The sequence below is a fragment of the Solea solea genome, chromosome 21 (assembly GCF_958295425.1).
Source record: "Solea solea chromosome 21, fSolSol10.1, whole genome shotgun sequence".
Lineage (NCBI taxonomy): Eukaryota > Metazoa > Chordata > Actinopteri > Pleuronectiformes > Soleidae > Solea > Solea solea.
In genome coordinates, this window is record NC_081154.1 from 12,746,958 (window position 1) to 12,773,647 (window position 26,690).

The following is a 26,690-nucleotide window of genomic DNA, read 5'->3' on the forward strand; positions in this document are numbered from 1 at the left end:
GATTGTTCCCATCTCAAGAAGCATCTGTCTTTGCCTCATATAGGTCAAGCTGGTTTATAGTTCTACTTACAGAATGAATCATCACATTTGATACATACAGAAATATAGTTAGTTAATATGGACGAGGAAATGTGTTAAAAGTATATGGAATTGATACAATTGTTTATGTTTGCATGGAATTGAATTAAAATAAAACAGATATTTGTCTATATTTAAATTGTATTGGGATGGATAAGGTAACGTCCATATGCTAAGTGAAAGAGGGGGTAGAAGTAAAAACGTGTCTTATTTGTGTGTGTGTATTATTTTACATGTTCAAATTAAAGGAATTACTAGCTTAGCTCTCAGATAGCTTCACACAACTAACCACTGCAGGGCCTCTGTCCAAAGCCAAAGTGCACTGAGATGAAAAATGGCATGTGATAAAGTCATCCCAAACAATCTGCGATGCAGTTCGCCAGACAGGATGGAAACTTTGGTAGGACAACAGGACGGGAGCCACAAATCCCACACAGGACAACCACGGCTGGCCCCAGAGCAGTATCGCCTGCAGCTACACAAACATCTGCGTGGCACTAGAATGTGAAGAACAGGTGGTAAAGGCCAGAGCTCTTCATTAAAAGCCTGATGACAGATATGCACAGAATTCAAACGTGCATATGACTCACAATGTATGGTTGTTCTCTTTAACTACGAGAAGTGAGCATTTACAGCCAGCACTTTATCAAGTACACTTGGTTAAAACTTACAGGCAACACTGTTTAATTTGTTCAATTGCATTAGTTTAAATTGCATAGATTTTATTTCACATTTACATTTACCTCTGTGACACCATCCTCTTAAATGGGTGGACAGGAGGAGTAACCTGAACTACAGCTGCCCCTTCATTCCTGTCTTGGCCAAAAAAATGTTTAAGTGCCTCCCCCCCAGCTCCTATTTACCCACCTTCAACCATGTTGGTACTTTGTTAGCTTGTGCAGGAAAGAGGCCCTTCAGAGGGGGAAGACACACCTCCACACTTTTCCAAGGACGGGAGCTGAAATTCAAAGATACTAGAACGCCTAGTCTCTCAGGAACTAAGGAAAACTGTGTTAAAAGAAGACAAAGCTGATTTATTTATTTTAAGGGATCAATATGAATTTAAAATGCACAGCAGGGTGTATCATAACACCAGATTTTCTCATACGATACTAATTGGTGTATATATAAAGTGGCTCAAAGACAGATGTAAGATTGAAGAATGATTTACAGGTAAACACACAACTGCGGTGAACCCTGTCCTCTCCCTCAGTGTCAGCCTGGCTGTAGGTCCCTGCACAAATGTCAAAGGAAAAGGGCAAAAGGGAGAATGGATGGAAGGATGGAAGGATGGAAGGAAACATACATAAGATTGTTATTGACTGACCCAAACTAATTGCTTTGATTATATTTTCATTTATGCAGATCATTTTAGAGATAAAAGCATGCCACATAAAAGTGGACACCAGTGTGAAATTGTGCAGGTCAATTAGTTTCACTTTTCAATGAGCTGTACTTAAAGATAAGAAAGTCACAAAGAAGGTTAAGCTCTGTCATCATATGTGTTATCATGTGAGAACATGTACGTTATTTAAAAAAAAACTTGTATATAAATGTGTAACACTTCATGTAATGATAACTAAAGGCTTATGTATTACACTAAAATAGCTATGATATATAATGTACATACTGTATTATCTATCTATCTATAACCTTTATTTATACAGGTTATCCCACTGAGACACAGTCTTATTTTCAAGAGGACAATCGCAGAGCTAGAGACGGACAAGATTCCCTCTCCAGTGACTCTAAAATAATTTTAAAATCCGCTGAGGGAATCAAGAAAGATCAACAGCTTGAGACTCCGGTGAAGCTTGTTCCAGGTTGAGGGGGCAGAGTAGGAAAATGCCTTTTTCATCACCAAAGTGATGAAGTCCTGGGAACATAAGCTATGACTGGACTGAGTAAGTAACACGTAGGACGATAGATATGTGGGCAACAGGCCTAGGATAGATTTCTAAATAAATGCCTGTGCACAGACAATGATGACCAGCTGACCAGAGAGTACAAGGTGCAATGATGTGTGAGCAGCCTACAGCCTGTAGTGAATCTATAACATGCAACACGAGAAGAGCTTGAGCAGAGGCATTCATATAAATGATATCTCCATAATCAAGAAGGGGCAAGAAAGCGGCAGCAACACCAAAAAATGGATCCAAAAATAGCCTTTACTTTATACTGGTATAATATAATACATGAAATGAATAGTTATGTATAGACACTGAAATAAAATGTGTGTTGGTTTCTGTAAGCAAGCTACTAAGTCGGAATATACTCAACATGCAGCTGTGCTGTTTGTTTTACTTGGTATGGTCAATAGAAAAAGTGTTAAGAGTATAACATACATTTAGCTTTCTAGACATCCCTGTGGGAAAGTGAAGGGAACTCTGTTAAGGCGGAATTATAAGAGATAATTCATACGTTTATGTTTTGACTCGCACGTCAGGAAAGCAGCGTAAACAACCGCAGCACAACTGCAGCCCTTAAAACTACCCCAAAAACTCTCAGCTGACGTGCAAACTTTAAACACAAGGGAAATGTCCAACCTTCAATTTAGCTTTACAAGTAAAACCGAGCAGTCTCTGGTTTTAGAGAGTCAGTGATTTTCAAACAAAAAATACAGAAAAGCTCTGATACAAACTCCCTCGCTGCTATATACAACACTGTAGGGTTGGTTTTGACAACATGCTAACACTTTTCAAGGCAGACCACCGGAGGAAAGTGAAGTGAAACGTGTAACATCCACTCCTGGAAAGTGCACATGACATATCTGTTCTAAAAAACCTGTTGTTTTTCATTGATAAAACAGTACATTCCTCTGTTTGAAACATTTGCTGTATGAAATTAAAAGGCCAGGCTGCTCCTGTAGAGGTCAGTGTACTCCAACATACACGAGTATTCGCTGAAACTGGTCATCCTCCATGATTCCCAGGCAGACTAACCTCTCACTAACTTGTATTCTTAACTTCTCTGTGTGACATCATGATGTTCCTGCCTCCAACAGTGTGTGAAATGAAGTGAATGTGAATGAGTTGTAGTTGACTCCACAAGCTTATAAACAACGAAGGATACAGAAAGAACAACTCGTAACTTAGAGGTGGAATTGGGTGGTATGATGGGTCAGAAGCATTTTCTACTAATTGTCATAGGTTACAAATACGCCACATTTGCACAAAGGCAGCAGCTACTCCGAGTCTTAATTGTGACTGCTAAAAAGCGGTCATGGCTTCCCCCTGTCTGCCTGAGCAATCTGCATGGTGTCTTCTATGATTGCGTCCCGATTTTCTTTGACGAGGAAGTGTGAGGAATACCTTCAAAGGCATGTGCGCCCCACCAGCACTAATCCCCACTTAATGGCCAGCAGAAGCAACAGACCCCAACAACCTCACATCCTGCACAAGTCTCATGACCATAATTCCTTTGCCAAGTTTTAAAAAAAAAAAGCACTCAGCAGCCTAAATTAAAGAAGAAAAAAATAACTGCGTCATAAGTCTTTCACACACGTGAATATGAGACAAAATTTTAAAAAAACAAGGTGGGTGCAGTAGAAAATCCACACCCAGAAGAATATACAGCATATTAGTTTAAGGAACAGACACCCTATAATCTTTTCAAATACATTATAGAACAATAGGGAATTCAAGGTGTGAAAAAAGAAACAGGTAGTGGAAGATATACAGATTCAAAGTTAGTTTCTTTTTGTATACAAATAATCTATGAAATGCGTGTTTTGATTCCACGAGATTAATCCACAATATTTGATAGAATACTGACATCAAGATTTAAGCATTTCAGGGTCAAATGTGGTGGAAATTCTGATGCATTTCTTTTCAAACTCAGACAGAATGAGTGTTAAAATACACCTTCTTTTTTTTTTTTTTTTTTACTGGGCCTGTTTGTTTTCGCACAGCCAATAAAAACGTGTGCAGTGGTGATTAGTGATAACTTCCCTGATGGCAGGGCTGAGGCTGTTGAAGTGGTTTGTTCCACTGACGCTGAGAAACAGACGCAGCTCTCCCTGCTGGCCCCAGGCTGAACCAACAGACCGTAATTGGACTCACAACCCACCAATTTACAGAATTAAGGAGACATCAGCCTGTCTTATTCTGCTGATTTGTGCCCAAGACAAACACATTTTTACAAGAAAAGGTCTGAGGCTTTTCTTGTTGACAAAAAGTACAACTGAGGTTCTGATATATATATACTGTATATATATATACTGTATGTATATATATATATATATGTATATATAGGCATCACTGCTGTGAGGAATTTTGTGTAGACCCTTTAATCAATTCCCAATTAAATAACATCCATTAGGATGTAGAATACTAACGCATAGATTTCTGTGCAGAAAGGGGGGACCCCCCCCAATTAACGCTTTAGCGCTTCAAAGTCAAATATTTACACCAATACAAGCACAATTAATTGGGATTAATATAGTGAAGCATGCATGTTGTTGCTGCACACATGTAGAACAGATGCCACTGAGCCTTGGGGAAGCGCAAACACTTCACTTTCACGTCGCTGATCTCTCTGGCTGCTTTGCAATGATTTAGCATTTGTTCAAATTATTCAGACATCACAGTTTGTGCCATGTGACCTGTCAGTGCTCGTTACACGGCGGAGATGCCTGAGGAGATCTGACACGTCCAGGCCACTGCAGACACTCGGATGGCTTGATATCACTAATGTTACAAACAAGTTTAAGATGATGTGTTAAGAAATGTTAAAAAATTGGTGGTTTTGAATAAATTATTGATAAAAAAAAAACGTCTATACTGGGCAAAGTACTTAATAGTTGAAATATTTCCATAATTTAACCATACAAATAATTTAACACCTCCATGATTCAGTGCTTTCCAATGCGTTACTTATTTATTGATGTATATAGTTGAAGAAAGTAATTTATCTCTAAGGTTGCAAACACTTTGATTGGTAATTTCTGACTTATTTGTTCCCCCTCTTACAATATTTATGGCGTCTGAAATGGATATCAAGACAGTTTCCAGCTAATGGGAGAAGAGCTTACACTCGAGCTCAGCAAGGAGATCGTCTATTGGTCACACTGCAAAATTGTTGAATCTTTAATCGCTTCACCTTTTGGCTAATTCATAATTTAGTGAAGTGGGAGTGAGGTGTTTCGCTTTTCCGGGCTATGGCCCGCTAAGTGAAATGGTGTGGAAAGTGTGAGGTCATTAACCTGTGCCAGGTATGTTCTCTCCTAATAGTAGGGGATAATATATTCCACCCAAGTGTGACAAAAAAGAGCAAAAACTTTCTTTTGCTCTTAATATTAAGTTGATGTTCTTCCTTTTTTTTCCCCATTTGCATATATTCTTTTATTTTGAAATTCTGTTGTCCAATGTACTGTGAACGAGTGGAACACACACTTTTGACATCATTTGGATGATAATGTGATTTTTCATCCAACTCGAGAAACACACAGATATTTCATTTACAGTGTGAAATACAGATATTCATTTTAACCGTATGTAATGCATATGATCAGAAATGCAGCTCTGTAGATGCTAATTTTCTTTATTACATGAAACCAGTCAATTTCAGCTACAAAATAAAATACAGTAACCCTAAAACAATAGCTCAGTTTTCCATTGATAACCTGAGTTTACATTTATTAATTTTTGTGTATGTGTATTTAAATTTCTGATTCTATTTTCACTTGTACATAAAATACCTTATTTGTTTTATATAGTGTAATGTATTGTAATGTATAGTTAACCACTCCCTGTGCCTTTTTTACTATATGTATTTAATCATATCAATTATAGTTCTACGGGATAATGCAGATTTGTGTTTCCATAATATCATATCTTTTCTTCGCCTTCACCTCCTGCATATTATTTCAATACGTTTAATGTTTTCGCAGAGGCCCCCGTGTGACAGACGAGGCCATAACTCTGATGTTTATCGATCCTTCAGCCTTTGTTGAATTTATTTCTACAAGTCTATACAAATCTGTTTCTGTGCAGCCTATTGTACCAGAGGGGTTAATGTATTATACAAAGTGTTCAGATCAGGGATTAGATTTTCCCCCCAATTCCATCAGTCAATTCTCGGTGCTCTCCGGAGCATTCATCATTTTGACAGTTGCAGATAAGGCAATTATTTTCCTCGAGCAACTACAAAATGTAGACAAGTGCTTCTTTGACAGTGTGTCTGTTTGAGGGGGGAACACAAATATTATTCCACCAGTCAATGATGGCACACATTGCTTGCTACAAAGCGATATCCTCTGTAACACAAACGGAAACAGATGTTACAATCATTTGTGTGTCCTAATGCACAAGTGCATTTCTTCTTTTTTTTTTTTTAACAGTGGATTGATGCCCCACGCTGCAATTCAATAAGGCATTTGCTGTTGATTTCTGCCTCTGTAGTGAATACATATTGGCCATGACTGCTTATGTTCTAATTATCATTAAACACCAATTTGATCAATTTCTACATTCTCTGTTTAAAAAACAAAAAGGGAAACGGATAAAATGTAAATAGAAAATATGCACACTAACAAAATACAGCATAATAAAATAATAATATTTTCACACAACTGTGCAAAGAGTTGATGACAGTGGTATAAAAGCACATAATGGTCACAGTGCTGACCCTAGATCTGTTTACTCAGGATCGGACACACAAAAGTTGTACCACATCAAATGAGTCCTACATGAAGCAAAGAGCTTTGTGCAATCTGCTCGACAAACCCCTGGGGGGCAGCAGACGACCTTCATTTCTACAGCAGAGTGTGTGACTGCTTATGACTGACTTACACCACTGCCACCCACACTGCTGAGACTCAAGCCAGGGACATGATTCACTCTGCTAATAAAACCTCCCAGACCAAAGTTTGCTTCTACAATCAAATAATCAAAGATGTCAGAGACAGAAACTTCTGTTTCTCCCTCTGTCTTTATCAGATGAATCACCAGCAAGCTTGAAATAACATAAGGTCTTAAATCAAAGCTTGTTTCATGTAGATAACAAAAAAAAATAAAAATCTGTTGATATAATAATTATAATAAAGGATAACAGTGTGAAATTGCACAATGATAACGATTGGTGTTGTTAGTCATCACATAGAAAGACATTAACAGGCCGAATTGTGATGTGTAATTGCTAAATATATAGATATAATTGTAAACTAGTACCGCGCGCGGTTCTGAACGGGTTCGAGCCGACCCACGCGGGTCGCCGTGTGCCACGGCTCCCCGCGTGCCTCGCGCTCTCACCCGTTCATTCACCGCGCGCGGTACTAGTTATTTTCAGTAATAGTTATTTTCAGTACTAGTTATTTTCAACGGCGTCCCCACGCATGTCGATCCAAATTTCGGGGGGGATCAGGCAACGTATGGCAAAGTTATAGGGCACTTCCTGTTTAAAATGGCAGACTTCCTGTTCGGTCAAGTGCGTGTCCGTAAACGTGTTCAGGGAACTTCCCTTGTCTTACATATCAAGTTTTGTGCAGATCGGATAATCTTAGAGTTTACTTCCTGTTTCGGACATTCCACTTCCTGTTAGGAGGTCATCTCTTGCAGACATGCTCAGGACAGGTCCCTGGTGTCACATATAAGGTTTCGTGCAAATCGGACAACGTACGGCAAAGTTAGAGGGCACTTCCTGTTTAAAATGGCCAACTTCCTGTTCGTCTCTGGAAACATGTTCAGGGAAGGTCCCATAACTCACATATCTAGTTTTGTGTCAATCGGACAATGTAAGACTTTACTTCCTGTTTCGGGCGTTCCACTTCCTGTAGGGAGGTGACCTTATACCGACATGCTCAGGACAGGTCCCTGGTGTCACATATAAGGTTTTGTGCAGATCGGACAATGTACGGCAAAGTTAGAAGGCACTTCCTGTTTAAAATGGCCGACTTCCTGTTCGGTCAACGGCGTCTCCGTAAACATATTCAGGGAAGGTCCCGTAACTCACATATCTAGTTTCGTGTCAATCGTACTATGTAAGACTTTACTTCCTGTTTCGGGCGTTCTACTTCCTGTAGGGAGGTGACCTTTTACGGACATGTTGAGGAAGGGTCTGGGGTCCCACATACTAAGTTTCAAGTGGATACAACAATCCCTGTTGGAGCAGCATCAAAAACTATAAATGTAATTCTGTCTGCTGTCACCAGGGGGCGCTGTATTTGAAAATGAATATTTTCATATAGACGTGTTCAGGGCCGGACTGTCATCAATCCTTGCAAGTTTGGTTCAGATCGGACCAGGATTGGCAAAGTTGTAACAGTTTCTTTTTTTAGAATTTTCTACCACCACCAGGAGGCGCTGTTTTCAAAATGTACCGTTTCAGCTATACAGTCGTCTTCAGCAACTAACCATCATCAACTATAGCAAGTTTGGTTGGGATCAGACCTTCCATCGCGAAGTTATAAGAGTTTCATTGTCTGTTGTGAAAAATTATTATTATCTCCAATTTTGGCGCCCCCTATCTCGTACGCCATACAATATTTTAAAAAGCTTTTGATAACTTTTGAAGCTCAACTCGTCCACATTGATCTCACCAAGTTTGAAGGTGATCGCACAAAAGCTCTAGGAGGAGATAATTGAAATACAAGCTGTCATATTGTCTGCTGTCACCAGGGGGCGCTGTTTTCGAAATTGAATATTTTCATATAGACGTCTTTAGGGCCGGACTGTCATCAATCCTAGCCAGTTTGGTTCAGATCGGACCAGGATTCACGAAGTTGTAGCAGTTTGATTTTTTGTCCAAAAAATCCGACTTTGCGTCGTTGCCATGGCAACACCGTTAAACGATTTGTCGTCATATTGATCACGCATCATCTACCATGTGTTTTGACTGTTGTCACCAATTTTGAGTGCCGTACGATTATCTGTGTAAAAGTTATTCCCGAAATCGTAAAAAAACTTTTTTTTTGTGTATTTTCTTTCACCACAAGGAGGCGCTGTTTTCAAACTTCACCGTTTTTTCATAGACGTCTTCAGCCATGGCCCATCATCAATCATAGCAAGTTTGGTTCGGATCGGACCTTCCATCGCAAAGTTATAAGAGTTTTGTTTTTCTGATGCGAAACATCAGAATCATCACGAACTTTGCCGCCCCCTATCTCGTGCGCCGTGCGACATTTGAAAAAACTTTTGATACCGTGAGCTCCTCAACTGGTCCACAGGGACCTCACCAAGTTTGAAGGTGATCGCACGAAAACTCTAGGAGGAGTTAGTTCAAATACCATTGCTGCGAATTCGCCAAAATCGCCAAAAAATGGCCAATCAACCCAAGATGGCGGACTTCCTGTTGGGTTTGGATCATGGTCATAATGTAATTTTTTCTTCATCCTGACCCACTACACATGTGTACCGATTTTCGTGCATGTGCGATAATTGTGTTGGTCATGGTGAATTTTGACAGGTCGCTTCGCACGTTTTGGCCCCTCCCACATTCAATTTTTGACGCACATTCCCCGAACCTTTTTCAGACGTAAATTTACACCACGATTGATGCAGTCACAAAAATCTGTGAGTTTTGGGGTATGGGAAAGGCCTCAAAAAGGCAATTCATTTGGGGGAATAATAAGAATAAAAATAACTAGTACCGCGCGCGGTTCTGAACGGGTTCGAGCCGACTCACGCGGGTCGCCGTGTGCCACGGCTCCCCGCGTGCCTCGCGCTCTCACCCGTTCATTCACCGCGCGCGGTACTAGTTATTTTCAGTACTAGTTATTTTCAGCGGCGTCCCCGTGCATGTCGTTCCAAATTTCGAGGGGGATCGGGCAACGTATGGCAAAGTTATAGGGCACTTCCTGTTTAAAATGGCAGACTTCCTGTTCGGTCAAGTGCGTGTCCGTAAACATGTTCAGGGAACTTCCCTTGTCTTACATATCAAGTTTTGTGCAGATCGGACAATCTTAGAGTTTACTTCCTGTTTCGGGCATTCCACTTCCTGTTTGGAGGTCATCTCTTGCAGACATGCTCAAGACAGGTCCCTGGTGTCACATATAAGGTTTTGTGCAGATCGGACAACGTACGGCAAAGTTAGAGGGCACTTCCTGTTAATAATGGCCAACTTCCTGTTCGTCTCTGGAAACATGTTCAGGGAAGGTCCCTTAACTCACATATCTAGTTTTGTGTCAATCGGACAATGTAAGACTTTACTTCCTGTTTCGGGCATTCCACTTCCTGTATGGAGGTGACCTTTTACGGACATGCTCAGGACAGGTCCCTGGTGTCACATATAAAGTTTTGTGCAGATCGGACAATGTACGGCAAAGTTAGAAGGCACTTCCTGTTTAAAATGGCCGACTTCCTGTTCGTCTCCGGAAACATGTTCAGGGAAGGTCCCGTAACTCACATATCCAGTTTCGTGTCAATCGGACAATGTAATACTTTACTTCCTGTTTTGGGCGTTCCACTTCCTGTAGGGAGGTGACCTTTTACGGACATGTTGAGGAAGGGTCTGGGGTCCCACATACTAAGTTTCAAGTGGATACAACAATCCCTGTTGGAGCAGCATCCAAAACTATAAATGTAATTCCGTCTACTGTCACCAGGGGGCGCTGTATTTCAAAATGAATATTTTCATATAGACGTGTTCAGGGCCGGACTGTCATCAATCCTTGCAAGTTTGGTTGAGATCGGACCAGGATTGGCAAAGTTGTAACAGTTTGTTTTTTTAGAATTTTCTACCACCACCAGGAGGTGCTATTTTCAAAATGTACCGTTTCAGCAACATAGTCGTCTTCAGCAACTAACCATCATCAACTATAGCAAGTTTGGTTGGGATCAGACCTTCCATCGCGAAGTTATAAGAGTTTCATTGTCTGTTATGAAAAATTATTATTATCTCCAATTTTGGCGCCCCCTATCTCGTACGCCATACAATATTTTAAAAAGCTTTTGATAACTTTTGATGCTCAACTCGTCCACATTAATCTCACCAAGTTTGAAGGTGATCGCACAAAAGCTCTAGGAGGAGATAATTGAAATACAAGCTGTCATATTGTCTGCTGTCACCAGGGGGCGCTGTTTTCGAAATTGAATATTTTCATATAGACGTCTTTAGGGCCGGACTGTCATCAATCCTAGCAAGTTTGGTTCAGATCGGACCAGGATTCGCGAAGTTGTAGCAGTTTGATTTTTTGTCCCAAAAATCCGACTTTGCGTCGTTGCCATGGCAACACCGTTAAGCGATTTGTCGTCATATTGATCACGCATCATCTACCATGTGTTTTGACTGTTGTCACCAATTTTGAGTGCGGTACGATTATCTGTGTAAAAGTTATTCCCGAAATCGTAAAAAAACTTTTTTTTTGTGTATTTTCTTTCACCACAAGGAGGCGCTGTTTTCAAACTTCACCGTTTTTTCATAGACGTCTTCAGCCATGGCCCATCATCAATCATAGCAAGTTTGGTTCGGATCGGACCTTCCATCGCAAAGTTATAAGAGTTTTTTTTTTCTGATGCGAAACATCAGAATCATCACGAACTTTGCCGCCCCCTATCTCGTGCGCCGTGCGACATTTGAAAAAACTTTTGATACCGTGAGCTCCTCAACTGGTCCACAGGGACCTCACCAAGTTTGAAGGTGATCGCACGAAAACTCTAGGAGGAGTTAGTTCAAATACCATTGCTGCGAATTCGCCAAAATCGCCAAAAAATCGCCAATCAACCCAAGATGGCGGATTTCCTGTTGGGTTTGGATCATGGTCATAATGTAATTTTTTCTTCATCCTGACCCACTACACATGTGTACCGAATTTCGGGCATGTGCGATATTTGTGTTGGTCATGGTGAATTTGGACAGGTGGCGCCGCACTTATTGGCCCCTCCCACATTCAATTTTCGACGCACATTCCCCGAACCTTTTTCAGACGTAAATTTACACCACGATTGATGCGGTCACAAAAATCTGTGAGTTTTGGGGTATGGGAAAGGCCTCAAAAAGGCGATTTACTTTAAGGAATAATAAGAATAATAATAATAATAATAATAATCCTTCCAGTTTCAATAGGTTTCTTGCAACCTTGTTGCTCGAACCCTAACTAGTACCGCGCGCGGTTCTGAACGGGTTCGAGCCGACCCACGCGGGTCGCCGTGTGCCACAGCTCCCCGCGTGCCTCGCGCTCTCACCCGTTCATTCACCGCGCGCGGTACTAGTTATTTTCAGTACTAGTTATTTTCAGTACTAGTTATTTTCAGCGGCGTCCCTGCGCATGTCGTTCCAAATTTCGAGGGGGATCGGGCAACGTATGACAAAGTTATAGGGCACTTCCTGTTTAAAATGGCAGACTTCCTGTTCGGTCAAGTGCGTGTACGTAAACGTGTTCAGGGAACTTCCCTTGTCTTACATATCAAGTTTTGTGCAGATCGGATAATCTTAGAGTTTACTTCCTGTTTCGGGCATTCCACTTCCTGTTGGGAGGTCATCTCTTGCAGACATGCTCAGGACAGGTCCCTGGTGTCACATAAAAGGTTTCGTGCAAATCGGACAACGTACGGCAAAGTTAGAGGGCACTTCCTGTTTAAAATCGCCAACTTCCTGTTCGTCTCCGTAAACGTGTTCAGGGAAGTTCCCTTGTCTTACATATCAAGTTTTGTTCAAATCGGACAATGTAAGACTTTACTTCCTGTTTCGGGCGTTCCACTTCCTGTAGGGAGGTGACCTTTTACGGACATGCTCAGGACAGGTCCCTGGTGTCACATATAAGGTTTTGTGCAGATCGGACAACATACGGCAAAGTTAGAGGGCACTTCCTGTTTAAAATGGCCGACTTCCTGTTCGGTCAACGGCGTCTCCGGAAACATGTTCAGGGAAGGTCCAGTAACTCACATATCTAGTTTCGTGTCAATCGGACAATGTAAGACTTTACTTCCTGTTTCGGGCGTTCCACTTCCTGTAGGGAGGTGACCTTTTACGGACATGTTGAGGAAGGGTCTGGGGTCCCACATACTAAGTTTCAAGTGGATACAACAATCCCTGTTGGAGCAGCATCAAAAACTATAAATGTAATTCTGTCTGCTGTCACCAGGGGGCGCTGTATTTGAAAATGAATATTTTCATATAGACGTGTTCAGGGCCGGACTGTCATCAATCCTTGCAAGTTTGGTTCAGATCGGACCAGGATTGGCAAAGTTGTAACAGTTTGTTTTTTTAGAATTTTCTACCACCACCAGGAGGCGCTGTTTTCAAAATGTACCGTTTCAGCAACATAGTCGTCTTCAGCAACTAACCATCATCAACTATAGCAAGTTTGGTTGGGATCAGACCTTCCATCGCGAAGTTATAAGAGTTTCATTGTCTGTTATGAAAAATTATTATTATCTCCAATTTTGGCGCCCCCTATCTCGTACGCCATACAATATTTTAAAAAGCTTTTGATAACTTTTGATGCTCAACTCGTCCACATTGATCTCACCAAGTTTGAAGGTGATCGCACAAAAGCTCTAGGAGGAGATAATTGAAATACAAGCTGTCATATTGTCTGCTGTCACCAGGGGGCGCTGTTTTCGAAATTTAATATTTTCATATAGACGTCTTTAGGGCCGGACTATCATCAATCCTAGCAAGTTTGGTTCAGATCGGACCAGGATTCACGAAGTTGTAGCAGTTTGATTTTTTGTCCCAAAAATCCGACTTTGCGTCGTTGCCATGGCAACACCGTTAAACGATTTGTCGTCATATTGATCACGCATCATCTACCATGTGTTTTGACTGTTGTCACCAATTTTGAGTGCGGTACGATTATCTGTGTAAAAGTTATTCCCGAAATCGTAAAAAAACTTTTTTTTTGTGTATTTTCTTTCACCACAAGGAGGCGCTGTTTTCAAACTTCACCGTTTTTTCATAGACGTCTTCAGCCATGGCCCATCATCAATGGTAGCAAGTTTGGTTCGGATCGGACCTTCCATCGCGAAGTTATAAGAGTTTTGTTTTTCTGATGCGAAACATCAGAATCATCACGAACTTTGCCGCCCCCTATCTTGTGCGCCGTGCGACATTTGAAAAAACTTTTGATACCGTGAGCTCCTCAACTGGTTCACAGGGACCTCACCAAGTTTGAAGGTGATCGCACGAAAACTCTAGGAGGAGTTAGTTCAAATACCATTGCTGCGAATTCGCCAAAATCGCCAAAAAATGGCCAATCAACCCAAGATGGCGGATTTCCTGTTGGGTTTGGATCATGGTCATAATGTAATTTTTTCTTCATCCTGACCCACTACACATGTGTACCGATTTTCGTGCATGTGCGATAATTGTGTTGTTCATGGTGAATTTTGACAGGTCGCTTCGCACGTTTTGGCCCCTCCCACATTCAATTTTTGACGTACATTCCCCGAACCTTTTTCAGACGTAAATTTACACCAGGATTGATGCGGTCACAAAAATCTGTGAGTTTTGGGGTATGGGAAAGGCCTCAAAAAGGCAATTCATTTGGGGGAATAATAAGAATAAAAATAACTAGTACCGCGCGCGGTTCTGAACGGGTTCGAGCCGACCCACGCGGGTCGCCGTGTGCCACGGCTCCCCGCGTGCCTCGCGCTCTCACCCGTTCATTCACCGCGCGCGGTACTAGTTATTTTCAGTACTAGTTATTTTCAGTACTAGTTATTTTCAGCGGCGTCCCCGCGCATGTCGATCCAAATTTCGGGGGGGATCGGGCAACGTATGGCAAAGTTATAGGGCACTTCCTGTTTAAAATGGCCGACTTCGTGTTCGGTCAAATGCGCGTCCGTAAACTTGTTCAGGGAAGTTCCCTTGTCTTACATATCAAGTTTTGTTTAGATCAGACAATCTTAGAGGTTACTTCCTGTTTCTGGCATTCCACTTCCTGTTGGGAGGTCATCTTTTGCAGACATGCTCAGGACAGGTCCCTTGTGTCACATATAAGGTTTTGTGCAAATCGGACAACATACGGCAAAGTTAGAGGGCACTTCCTGTTTAAAATGGCCAACTTCCTGTTCGTCTGTGGAAACATGTTCAGGGAAGGTCCCGTAACTCACATATCTAGTTTTGTGTCAATCGGACAATGTAAGACTTTACTTCCTGTTACGGGCGTTCCACTTCCTGTAGGGAGGTGACCTTTTACAGACATGCTCAGGACAGGTCCCTGGTGTCACATATAAGGTTTTGTGCAAATCGGACAATGTACGGCAAAGTTAGAAGGCACTTCCTGTTTAAAATGGCCGACTTCCTGTTCGGTCAACGGCGTCTCCGTAAACATATTCAGGGAAGGTCCCATAACTCACATATCTAGTTTCGTGTCAATCGGACTATGTAAGACTTTACTTCCTGTTTCGGGGCGTTCTACTTCCTGTAGGGAGGTGACCTTTTACGGACATGTTGAGGAAGGGTCTGGGGTCCCACATACTAAGTTTCAAGTGGATACAACAATCCCTGTTGGAGCAGCATCAAAAACTATAAATGTAATTCTGTCTGCTGTCACCAGGGGGCGCTGTATTTCAAAATGAATATTTTCATATAGACGTGTTGAGGGCCGGACTGTCATCAATCCTTGCAAGTTTGGTTCAGATCGGACCAGGATTGGCAAAGTTGTAACAGTTTCTTTTTTTAGAATTTTCTACCACCACCAGGAGGCGCTGTTTTCAAAATGTACCGTTTCAGCTATACAGTCGTCTTCAGCAACTAACCATCATCAACTATAGCAAGTTTGGTTGGGATCAGACCTTCCATCGCGAAGTCATAAGAGTTTCATTGTCTGTTGTGAAAAATTATTATTATCTCCAATTTTGGCGCCCCCTATCTCGTACGCCATACAATATTTTAAAAAGCTTTTGATAACTTTTGAAGCTCAACTCGTCCACATTGATCTCACCAAGTTTGAAGGTGATCGCACAAAAGCTCTAGGAGGAGATAATTGAAATACAAGCTGTCATATTGTCTGCTGTCACCAGGGGGCGCTGTTTTCGAAATTGAATATTTTCATATAGACGTCTTTAGGGCCGGACTGTCATCAATCCTAGCCAGTTTGGTTCAGATCGGACCAGGATTCACGAAGTTGTAGCAGTTTGATTTTTTGTCCCAAAAATCCGACTTTGCGTCGTTGCCATGGCAACACCGTTAAACGATTTGTCGTCATATTGATCACGCACCATCTACCATGTGTTTTGACTGTTGTCACCAATTTTGAGTGCGGTACGATTATCTGTGTAAAAGTTATTCCCGAAATCGTAAAAAAACTTTTTTTTTGTGTATTTTCTTTCACCACAAGGAGGCGCTGTTTTCAAACTTCACCGTTTTTTCATAGACGTCTTCAGCCATGGCCCATCATCAATGGTAGCAAGTTTGGTTCGGATCGGACCTTCCATCGCAAAGTTATAAGAGTTTTTTTTTTCTGATGCGAAACATCAGAATCATCACGAACTTTGCCGCCCCCTATCTCGTGCGCCGTGCGACATTTGAAAAAACTTTTGATACCGTGAGCTCCTCAACTGGTCCACAGGGACCTCACCAAGTTTGAAGGTGATCGCACGAAAACTCTAGGAGGAGTTAGTTCAAATACCATTGCTGCGAATTCGCCAAAATCGCCCAAAAATCGCCAATCAACCTAAGATGGCGGATTTCCTGTAGGTTTCACGGGAAAGTCGTCATCGACTTTTTTGACCGTCCCCACCTAATGAACGTGTGTACCAAGTTTCGTTCACATACGTTAAACCCGACATGAGTTGACCTAATAGAAGTTTTTTGCGTGACTTTTTAGCCCCTCCCACTTCCAATTTTCCACGCATTTTCCCCGAACGACTTTCAGACGTAAATTTACACCAGGATTGATGCGGTCACAAAAATCTGTGAGTTTTGGGGTATGGGAAAGGCCTCAAAAATGCGATTTACTTTTAGGAATAATAATAATAATAATAATAATAAAAATAACTAGTACCGCGCGCGGTTCTGAACGGGTTCGAGCCGACCCACGCGGGTCGCCGTGTGCCACGGCTCCCCGCGTGCCTCGCGCTCTCACCCGTTCATTCACCGCGCGCGGTACTAGTTATTTTCAGTACTAGTTATTTTCAGTACTAGTTATTTTCAGCTGCGTCCCCGCGCATGTCGTTCCAAATTTCGAGGGGGATCGGGCAACGTATCGCAAAGTTATAGGGCACTTCCTGTTTAAAATGGCAGACTTCCTGTTCGGTCAAGTGCGTGTCCGTAAACGTGTTCAGGGAACTTCCCTTGTCTTACATATCAAGTTTTGTTCAGATCGGACAATCTTAGAGTTTACTTCCTGTTTCGGGCATTCCACTTCCTGTTGGGAGGTCATCTTTTGCAGACATGCTCAGGACAGGTCCCTGGTGTCACATATAAGGTTTCGTGCAAATCGGACAACGTACGGCAAAGTTAGAGGGCACTTCCTGTTTAAAATGGCCAACTTCCTGTTCGTCTCTGGAAACATGTTCAGGGAAGGTCCCGTAACTCACATATCTAGTCTTGTGTCAATCGGACAATGTAAGACTTTACTTCCTGTTTCGGGCGTTCCACTTCCTGTAGGGAGGTGACCTTTTACGGACATGCTCAGGATAGGTCCCTGGTGTCACATATAAGGTTTTGTGCAAATCGGACAATGTACGGCAAAGTTAGAGGGCACTTCCTGTTTAAAATGGCCGACTTCCTGTTCGTCTCCGGAAACATGTTCAGGGAAGGTCCCGTAACTCACATATCCAGTTTCGTGTCAATCGGACAATGTAAGACTTTACTTCCTGTTTTGGGCGTTCCACTTCCTGTAGGGAGGTGACCTTTTACGGACATGTTGAGGAAGGGTCTGGGGTCCCACATACTAAGTTTCAAGTGGATACAACAATCCCTGTTGGAGCAGCATCAAAAACTATAAATGTAATTCTGTCTGCTGTCACCAGGGGGCGCTGTATTTGAAAATGAATATTTTCATATAGACGTGTTCAGGGCCGGACTGTCATCAATCCTTGCAAGTTTGGTTCAGATCGGACCAGGATTGGCAAAGTTGTAACAGTTTGTTTTTTTAGAATTTTCTACCACCACCAGGAGGCGCTGTTTTCAAAATGTACCGTTTCAGCAACATAGTCGTCTTCAGCAACTAACCATCATCAACTATAGCAAGTTTGGTTGGGATCAGACCTTCCATCGCGAAGTTATAAGAGTTTCATTGTCTGTTATGAAAAATTATTATTATCTCCAATTTTGGCGCCCCCTATCTCGTACGCCATACAATATTTTAAAAAGCTTTCGATAACTTTTGATGCTCAACTCGTCCACATTGATCTCACCAAGTTTGAAGGTGATCGCACAAAAGCTCTAGGAGGAGATAATTGAAATACAAGCTGTCATATTGTCTGCTGTCACCAGGGGGCGCTGTTTTCGAAATTTAATATTTTCATATAGACGTCTTTAGGGCCGGACTATCATCAATCCTAGCAAGTTTGGTTCAGATCGGACCAGGATTCACGAAGTTGTAGCAGTTTGATTTTTTGTCCCAAAAATCCGACTTTGCGTCGTTGCCATGGCAACACCGTTAAACGATTTGTTGTCATATTGATCACGCATCATCTACCATGTGTTTTGACTGTTGTCACCAATTTTGAGTTCGGTATGATTATCTGTGTAAAAGTTATTCCCGAAATTGTAAAAAAACTTTTTTTTTGTGTATTTTCTTTCACCACAAGGAGGCGCTGTTTTCAAACTTCACCGTTTTTTCATAGACGTCTTCAGCCATGGCCCATCATCAATCATAGCAAGTTTGGTTCGGATCGGACCTTCCATCGCAAAGTTATAAGAGTTTTGTTTTTCTGATGCGAAACATCAGAATCATCACGAACTTTGCCGCCCCCTATCTCGTGCGCCATGTGACATTTGAAAAAACTTTTGATACCGTGAGCTCCTCAACTGGTCCACAGGGACCTCACCAAGTTTGAAGGTGATCGCACGAAAACTCTAGGAGGAGTTAGTTCAAATAGCATTGCTGCGAATTCGCCAAAATCGCCAAAAAATGGCCAATCAACCCAAGATGGCGGATTTCCTGTTGGGTTTGGATCATGGTCATAATGTAATTTTTTCTTCATCCTGACCCACTACACATGTGTACCGAATTTCGTGCATGTGCGATATTTGTGTTGGTCATGGTGAATTTGGACAGGTGGCGCCGCACTTATTGGCCCCTCCCACATTCAATTTTCGACGCACATTCCCCGAACCTTTTTCAGACGTAAATTTACACCAGGATTGATGCGGTCACAAAAATTGGTGAGTTTTGGGGTATGGGAAAGGCCTCAAAAAGGCAATTCATTTGGGGGAATAATAAGAATAAAAATAACTAGTACCGCGCGCGGTTCTGAACGGGTTCGAGCCGACCCACGCGGGTCGCCGTGTGCCACGGCTCCCCGCGTGCCTCGCGCTCTCACCCGTTCATTCACCGCGCGCGGTACTAGTTATTTTCAGTACTAGTTATTTTCAGTACTAGTTATTTTCAGTACTAGTTATTTTCAGCGGCGTCCCCGTGCATGTCGATCCAAATTTCGGGGGGGATCGCGGCAACGTATGGCAAAGTTATAGGGCACTTCCTGTTTAAAATGGCCGACTTCCTGTTCGGTCAAATGCGCGTCCGTAAACGTGTTCAGAGAACTTCCCTTGTCTTACATATCAAGTTTTGTTCAGATCGGACAATCTTAGAGTTTACTTCCTGTTTCGGGCATTCCACTTCCTGTTGGGAGGTCACCTTTTGCAGACATGCTCAGGACAGGTCCCTGGTGTCACATATAAGGTTTTGTGCAAATCGGACAATGTACTGCAAAGTTAGAGGGCACTTCCTGTTTAAATGGCCAACTTCCTGTTCGTCTCCGTAAACGTGTTCAGGGAAGTTCCCTTGTCTTACATATCAAGTTTTGTTCAGATCGGACAATGTTAGACTTTACTTCCTGTTTCAGGCGTTCCACTTCCTGTAGGGAGGTGACCTTTTACGGACATGCTCAGGACAGGTCCCTGGTGTCACATATAAGGTTTTGTGCAGATCGGACAACGTACGGCAAAGTTAGAGGGCACTTCCTGTTTAAAATGGCCGACTTCCTGTTCGGTCAACGGCGTCTCCGTAAACATGTTCAGGGAAGGTCCAGTAACTCACATATCTAGTTTCGTGTCAATCGGACAATGTAAGACTTTACTTCCTGTTTCGGGCGTTCCACTTCCTGTAGGGAGGTGACCTTTTACGGACATGTTGAGGAAGGGTCTGGGGTCCCACATACTAAGTTTCAAGTGGATACAACAATCCCTGTTGGAGCAGCATCAAAAACTATAAATGTAATTCTGTCTGCTGTCACCAGGGGGCGCTGTATTTGAAAATGAATATTTTCATATAGACGTGTTCAGGGCCGGACTGTCATCAATCCTTCCAAGTTTGGTTCAGATCGGACCAGGATTGGCAAAGTTGTAACAGTTTGTTTTTTTAGAATTTTCTACCACCACCAGGAGGCGCTGTTTTCAAAATGTACCGTTTCAGCAACATAGTCGTCTTCAGCAACTAACCATCATCAACTATAGCAAGTTTGGTTGGGATCAGACCTTCCATCGCGAAGTTATAAGAGTTTCATTGTCTGTTATGAAAAATTATTATTATCTCCAATTTTGGCGCCCCCTATCTCGTACGCCATACAATATTTTAAAAAGCTTTTGATAACTTTTGATGCTCAACTCGTCCACATTGATCTCACCAAGTTTGAAAGTGATCGCACAAAAGCTCTAGGAGGAGATAGTTGAAATACAAGCTGTCATATTGTCTGCTGTCACCAGGGGGCGCTGTTTTCGAAATTGAATATTTTCATATAGACGTCTTTAGGGCCCGACTGTCATCAATCCTAGCAAGTTTGGTTCAGATCGGACCAGGATTCGCGAAGTTGTAGCAGTTTGATTTTTTGTCCCAAAAATCCGACTTTGCGTTGTTGCCATGGCAACACCGTTAAACGATTTGTCGTCATATTGATCACGCATCATCTACCATGTGTTTTGACTGTTGTCACCAATTTTGAGTGCGGTACGATTATCTGTGTAAAAGTTATTCCCGAAATCGTAAAAAAACTTTTTTTTGGTGTATTTTCTTTCACCACAAGGAGGCGCTGTTTTCAAACTTCACCGTTTTTTCATAGACGTCTTCAGCCATGGCCCATCATCAATCATAGCAAGTTTGGTTCGGATCGGACCTTCCATTGCAAAGTTATAAGAGTTTTGTTTTCCTGATGCGAAACATCAGAATCATCACGAACTTTGCCGCCCCCTATCTCGTGCGCCATGCGGCATTTGAAAAAACATTTGATACCGTGAGCTCCTCAACTGGTCCACAGGGACCTCACCAAGTTTGAAGGTGATCGCACGAAAACTCTAGGAGGAGTTAGTTCAAATACCATTGCTGCGAATTCGCCAAAATCGCCAAAAATTCGCCAATCAACCCAAGATGGCGGATTTCCTGTTGGGTTTGGATCATGGTCATAATGTAATTTTTTCTTCATCCTGACCCACTACACATGTGTACCGAATTTCGTGCATGTGCGATAATTGTGTTGGTCATGGTGAATTTGGACAGGTGGCGCCGCACTTATTGGCCCCTCCCACATTCAATTTTCGACGCACATTCCCCGAACCTTTTTCAGACGTAAATTTACACCAGGATTGATGCGGTCACAAAAATTGGTGAGTTTTGGGGTATGGGAAAGGCCTCAAAAAGGCGATTTACTTTAAGGAATAATAAGAATAATAATAATAATAATAATCCTTCCAGTTTCAATAGGTTTCTTGCAACCTTGTTGCTCGAACCCTAACTAGTACCGCGCGCGGTTCTGAACGGGTTCGAGCCGACCCACGCGGGTCGCCGTGTGCCACGGCTCCCCGCGTGCCTCGCGCTCTCACCCGTTCATTCACCGCGCGCGGTACTAGTTATTTTCAGTACTAGTTATTTTCAGTTCTAGTTATTTTCAGCGGCGTCCCTGCGCATGTCGTTCCAAATTTCGAGGGGGATCGGGCAACGTATGACAAAGTTATAGGGCACTTCCTGTTTAAAATGGCAGACTTCCTGTTCGGTCAAGTGCGTGTACATAAACGTGTTCAGGGAACTTCCCTTGTCTTACATATCAAGTTTTGTGCAGATCGGATAATCTTAGAGTTTACTTCCTGTTTCGGGCATTCCACTTCCTGTTGGGAGGTCATCTCTTGCAGACATGCTCAGGACAGGTCCCTAGTGTCACATAAAAGGTTTCGTGCAAATCGGACAACGTACGGCAAAGTTAGAGGGCACTTCCTGTTTAAAATGGCCAACTTCCTGTTCGTCTCCGTAAACGTGTTCAGGGAAGTTCCCTTGTCTTACATATCAAGTTTTGTTCAGATCGGACAATGTAAGACTTTACTTCCTGTTTCGGGCGTTCCACTTCCTGTAGGGAGGTGACCTTTTACGGACATGCTCAGGACAGGTCCCTTAACTCACATATAAGGTTTTGTGCAGATCGGACAACGTATGGCAAAGTTAGAGGGCACTTCCTGTTTAAAATGGCCGACTTCCTGTTCGGTCAACGGCGTCTCCGTAAACATATTCAGGGAAGGTCCCGTAACTCACATATAAGGTTTTGTGCAAATCGGACAACGTACGGCAAAGTTAGAGGCCACTTCCTGTTCAAAATGGCCGACTTCCTGTTCGTCTCCGTAAACATGTTCAGGGAAGGTCCAGTAACTCACATATCTAGTTTCGTGTCAATCGGACAATGTAAGACTTTACTTCCTGTTTCGGGCGTTCCACTTCCTGTAGGGAGGTGACCTTTTACGGACATGTTGAGGAAGGGTCTGGGGTCCCACATACTAAGTTTCAAGTGGATACAACAATCCCTGTTGGAGCAGCATCAAAAACTATAAATGTAATTCTGTCTGCTGTCACCAGGGGGCGCTGTATTTGAAAATGAATATTTTCATATAGACGTGTTCAGGGCCGGACTGTCATCAATCCTTGCAAGTTTGGTTCAGATCGGACCAGGATTGGCAAAGTTGTAACAGTTTGTTTTTTTAGAATTTTCTACCACCACCAGGAGGTGCTGTTTTCAAAATGTACCGTTTCAGCAACATAGTCGTCTTCAGCAACTAACCAGCATCAACTATAGCAAGTTTGGTTGGGATCAGACCTTCCATCGCGAAGTTATAAGAGTTTCATTGTCTGTTATGAAAAATTATTATTATCTCCAATTTTGGCGCCCCCTATCTCGTACGCCATACAATATTTTAAAAAGCTTTCGATAACTTTTGATGCTCAACTCGTCCACATTGATCTCACCAAGTTTGAAGGTGATCGCACAAAAGCTCTAGGAGGAGATAATTGAAATACAAGCTGTCATATTGTCTGCTGTCACCAGGGGGCGCTGTTTTCGAAATTGAATATTTTCATATAGACGTCTTTAGGGCCGGACTATCATCAATCCTAGCAAGTTTGGTTCAGATCGGACCAGGATTCACGAAGTTGTAGCAGTTTGATTTTTTGTCCCAAAAATCCGAGTTTGCGTCGTTGCCATGGCAACACCGTTAAACGATTTGTTGTCATATTGATCACGCATCATCTACCATGTGTTTTGACTGTTGTCACCAATTTTCAGTGCGGTACGATTATCTGTGTAAAAGTTATTCCCGAAATTGTAAAAAAACTTTTTTTTTGTGTATTTTCTTTCACCACAAGGAGGCGCTGTTTTCAAACTTCACCGTTTTTTCATAGACGTCTTCAGCCATGGCCCATCATCAATGGTAGCAAGTTTGGTTCGGATCGGACCTTCCCTCGCAAAGTTATAAGAGTTTTGTTTTTCTGATGCGAAACATCAGAATCATCACGAACTTTGCCGCCCCCTATCTCGTGCGCCGTGCGACATTTGAAAAAACTTTTGATACCGTGAGCTCCTCAACTGGTCCACAGGGACCTCACCAAGTTTGAAGGTGATCGCACGAAAACTCTAGGAGGAGTTAGTTCAAATACCATTGCTGCGAATTCGCCAAAATCGCCAAAAAATGGCCAATCAACCCAAGATGGCGGATTTCCTGTTGGGTTTGGATCATGGTCATAATGTAATTTTTTCTTCATCCTGACCCACTACACATGTGTACCGAATTTCGTGCATGTGCGATATTTGTGTTGGTCATGGTGAATTTGGACAGGTGGCGCCGCACTTATTGGCCCCTCCCACATTCAATTTTCGACGCACATTCCCCGAACCTTTTTCAGACGTAAATTTACACCAGGATTGATGCGGTCACAAAAATTGGTGAGTTTTGGGGTATGGGAAAGGCCTCAAAAAGGCAATTCATTTGGGGGAATAATAAGAATAATAATAATAATAATCCTTCCAGTTTCAATAGGTTTCTTGCAACCTTGTTGCTCGAACCCTAATAATAATAATAATCCTTCCAGTTTCAATAGGTTTCTTGCAACCTTGTTGCTCGAACCCTAATAATAATCTTTTGCATTTCAATAGGGTTCTTGCAACCTTGTTGCTCGAACCCTAATAATAATAATCTTTCCAGTTTCAATAGGTTTCTTGCAACCTTGTTGCTCGAACCCTAAATATAAACATACTGCCTATATTTTGCTTTTTTATGTCGCAAAACTGTGACTCAAACTGATTTGAATGGAAAGTTAAGCATTTTCCTGACAGATTCTGCTCCTGTAATGATATCATACCTTTCATTTAAGTATTTCAACAGAGCTTTTGCCAGATTTGGTGAAGCAAACGTTGCCCGAATCTTAGACTTAATAAAGAAGAGATAGCAGAGGCAGAGTAGGAGGATGACGCAAGGCTGAACTCAGATCTGTCATCAGATCAAAGTGGGAACTTGTTCTCTCGTTGCTGTCAACACGTTTTAATGATAGTTGACCGGGCCAAGCCGCTCCTCCCTAAAACTTTCCCATACCAAGTGTCTGATAGATTCAAAGCTTAATCATTAACCTGAAATTAATTTATTCTGGGGGTAACATTGCGTTCAGTTTACAAGGGGATTTTTGGTGAAGGTCAGTTTCATGCAGCGACCACTTTTGTCACTAAATATAAAAAATACTATTTTATATGTCCAGAATCGGCTTTAAAATTAAAAGACCTTATAAAAATCTTTGAAAACATTTTTTAAACTTAACTTAACTTTTAAAACAGCAGTAACTATTCAACCCAATGTGTGAATAATTACTGAAAATGAATAATGAAAAAAAGAATGCAACATATTGAACATAACCTCGATTTTGCGCAGGAGTTTGTTTCCTATGTCGACTTGACAAACAGGCTTATTTTCCCTGTAATCAAACGCCGTGATTTATAAATACAAAGTAAAGAAGAAGAGGGAGCACTGTTCTGTACGTCCACTCACGGAGATAGAAAGTAAAACTGCATGCTTAAACATAAATCCTGTGAATTAAATATGAATCTTAGAGTAAACTATAACAGCCAAGAACCCCAAACAAAAGAAATAGTATTTTTATACAACAAATTAAACATTTACATGTGCGCTCTTATCTGTCCAACTCACATTAAGTATGTAGTTGTGGTGTCCTTCGTCACCTGATCTCCTACACTTTATCTTATTGAAAAGATTTCATACTCTGCACTTCTTTCCTCAAGGTTTCTTGCTGAAATAAAGCCTTAGGTCATCAGTTATAAGTCACTCGGGATAGAATGAAAAACTGGTAAATGAGTAACTAAAAGGCACGTGATTATTTTACTGTAGACAGCAGTATAAAGGTGACTTCTTTGGGGCCGTAATATAGGAAAAAACACACTTTACGACAATAACTAGGCAAAAAGAGATGAGAATGATGACTCAAATAACAAAAACAGTGTCATTAGTGACATGACAAAGGCTTCATGGTGCCATCTGAGCTAAGATACAGTGACAATAAATCAAACACAGAAAGAAGGCCAAAGCCTTTATGGGGAGTGCCACCCATATATTGACTGCACATCACAGCAGCACTCATGTTGTGTGCTAGATTATAAATCCCATTTCTAAATGATATATGGGACATTTGATGCCTCAGACGTGCTTCTTCTTTTTTTTTTTAAAGCTAAACCATGTGCTTGATGTTTTTTTTTTTTTTTTATTTACATTTACAATCCCTTTACTCCCCAAACTGCTCTAAAGTCAACAAAAGTTATTTGTAATAATTGCAATTCACATGAATCCACTTTACAATACAAGCCATTAACATTGCTACTGTTTGCATAAGTACAGGGTTAAACACTGTAAAACACTTGGAGTAGAAGTTGTACTTTAAACTATCTTACCCCCTTTTGTGCGAAAGTGTCCTGCCCATCTGTACGTCTGACAGGACGCATGGTGCATGTAATGAATGAGCCGGCTGCTATAGGCCTCTATAGATCTGAAAAGTACATTCGGGGGGAAAGAGAGAGGGAGAGAGAGAGAGAGAGCGCGAGAATGATCAGTCAACAGATGAGACGAAGACGATCCAAACTGAAGCTGGTATCAGCCTCTTTAAAGGGTCTGGAAAAAAATATGACCTTCATCCCAGCAGAGACCCTCGTCTCTCCCACCAAGGATGCAGAACTTTACAGTACGTCCATGCAAAATGTGTACTTTGAGTATGATTCTTCCAGGCTTAAAACTGACTTTTAATATAAGAAAAATAC

At 41.9% G+C, this 26,690-nt stretch overlaps 1 protein-coding gene across 7 annotated transcripts in view; it reads right to left on the bottom strand.

Moving 5' to 3' along the window:
- Positions 1-26,690, bottom strand: part of LOC131448221 (cadherin-related family member 1) — a 121,605-nt gene that overhangs the window by 33,087 nt on the left and 61,828 nt on the right. For 5 of the 7 annotated variants that reach the window (XM_058620483.1, XM_058620485.1, XM_058620482.1 and 2 more), the window contains one exon: positions 26,328-26,422. The exons of the other annotated variants lie outside the window; for them this stretch is intronic. In XM_058620483.1, coding sequence (XP_058476466.1) covers positions 26,328-26,422 — 95 coding nt within the window. The remainder of the gene's footprint in view (positions 1-26,327; positions 26,423-26,690) is intronic. 7 annotated transcript variants of the gene reach the window in all.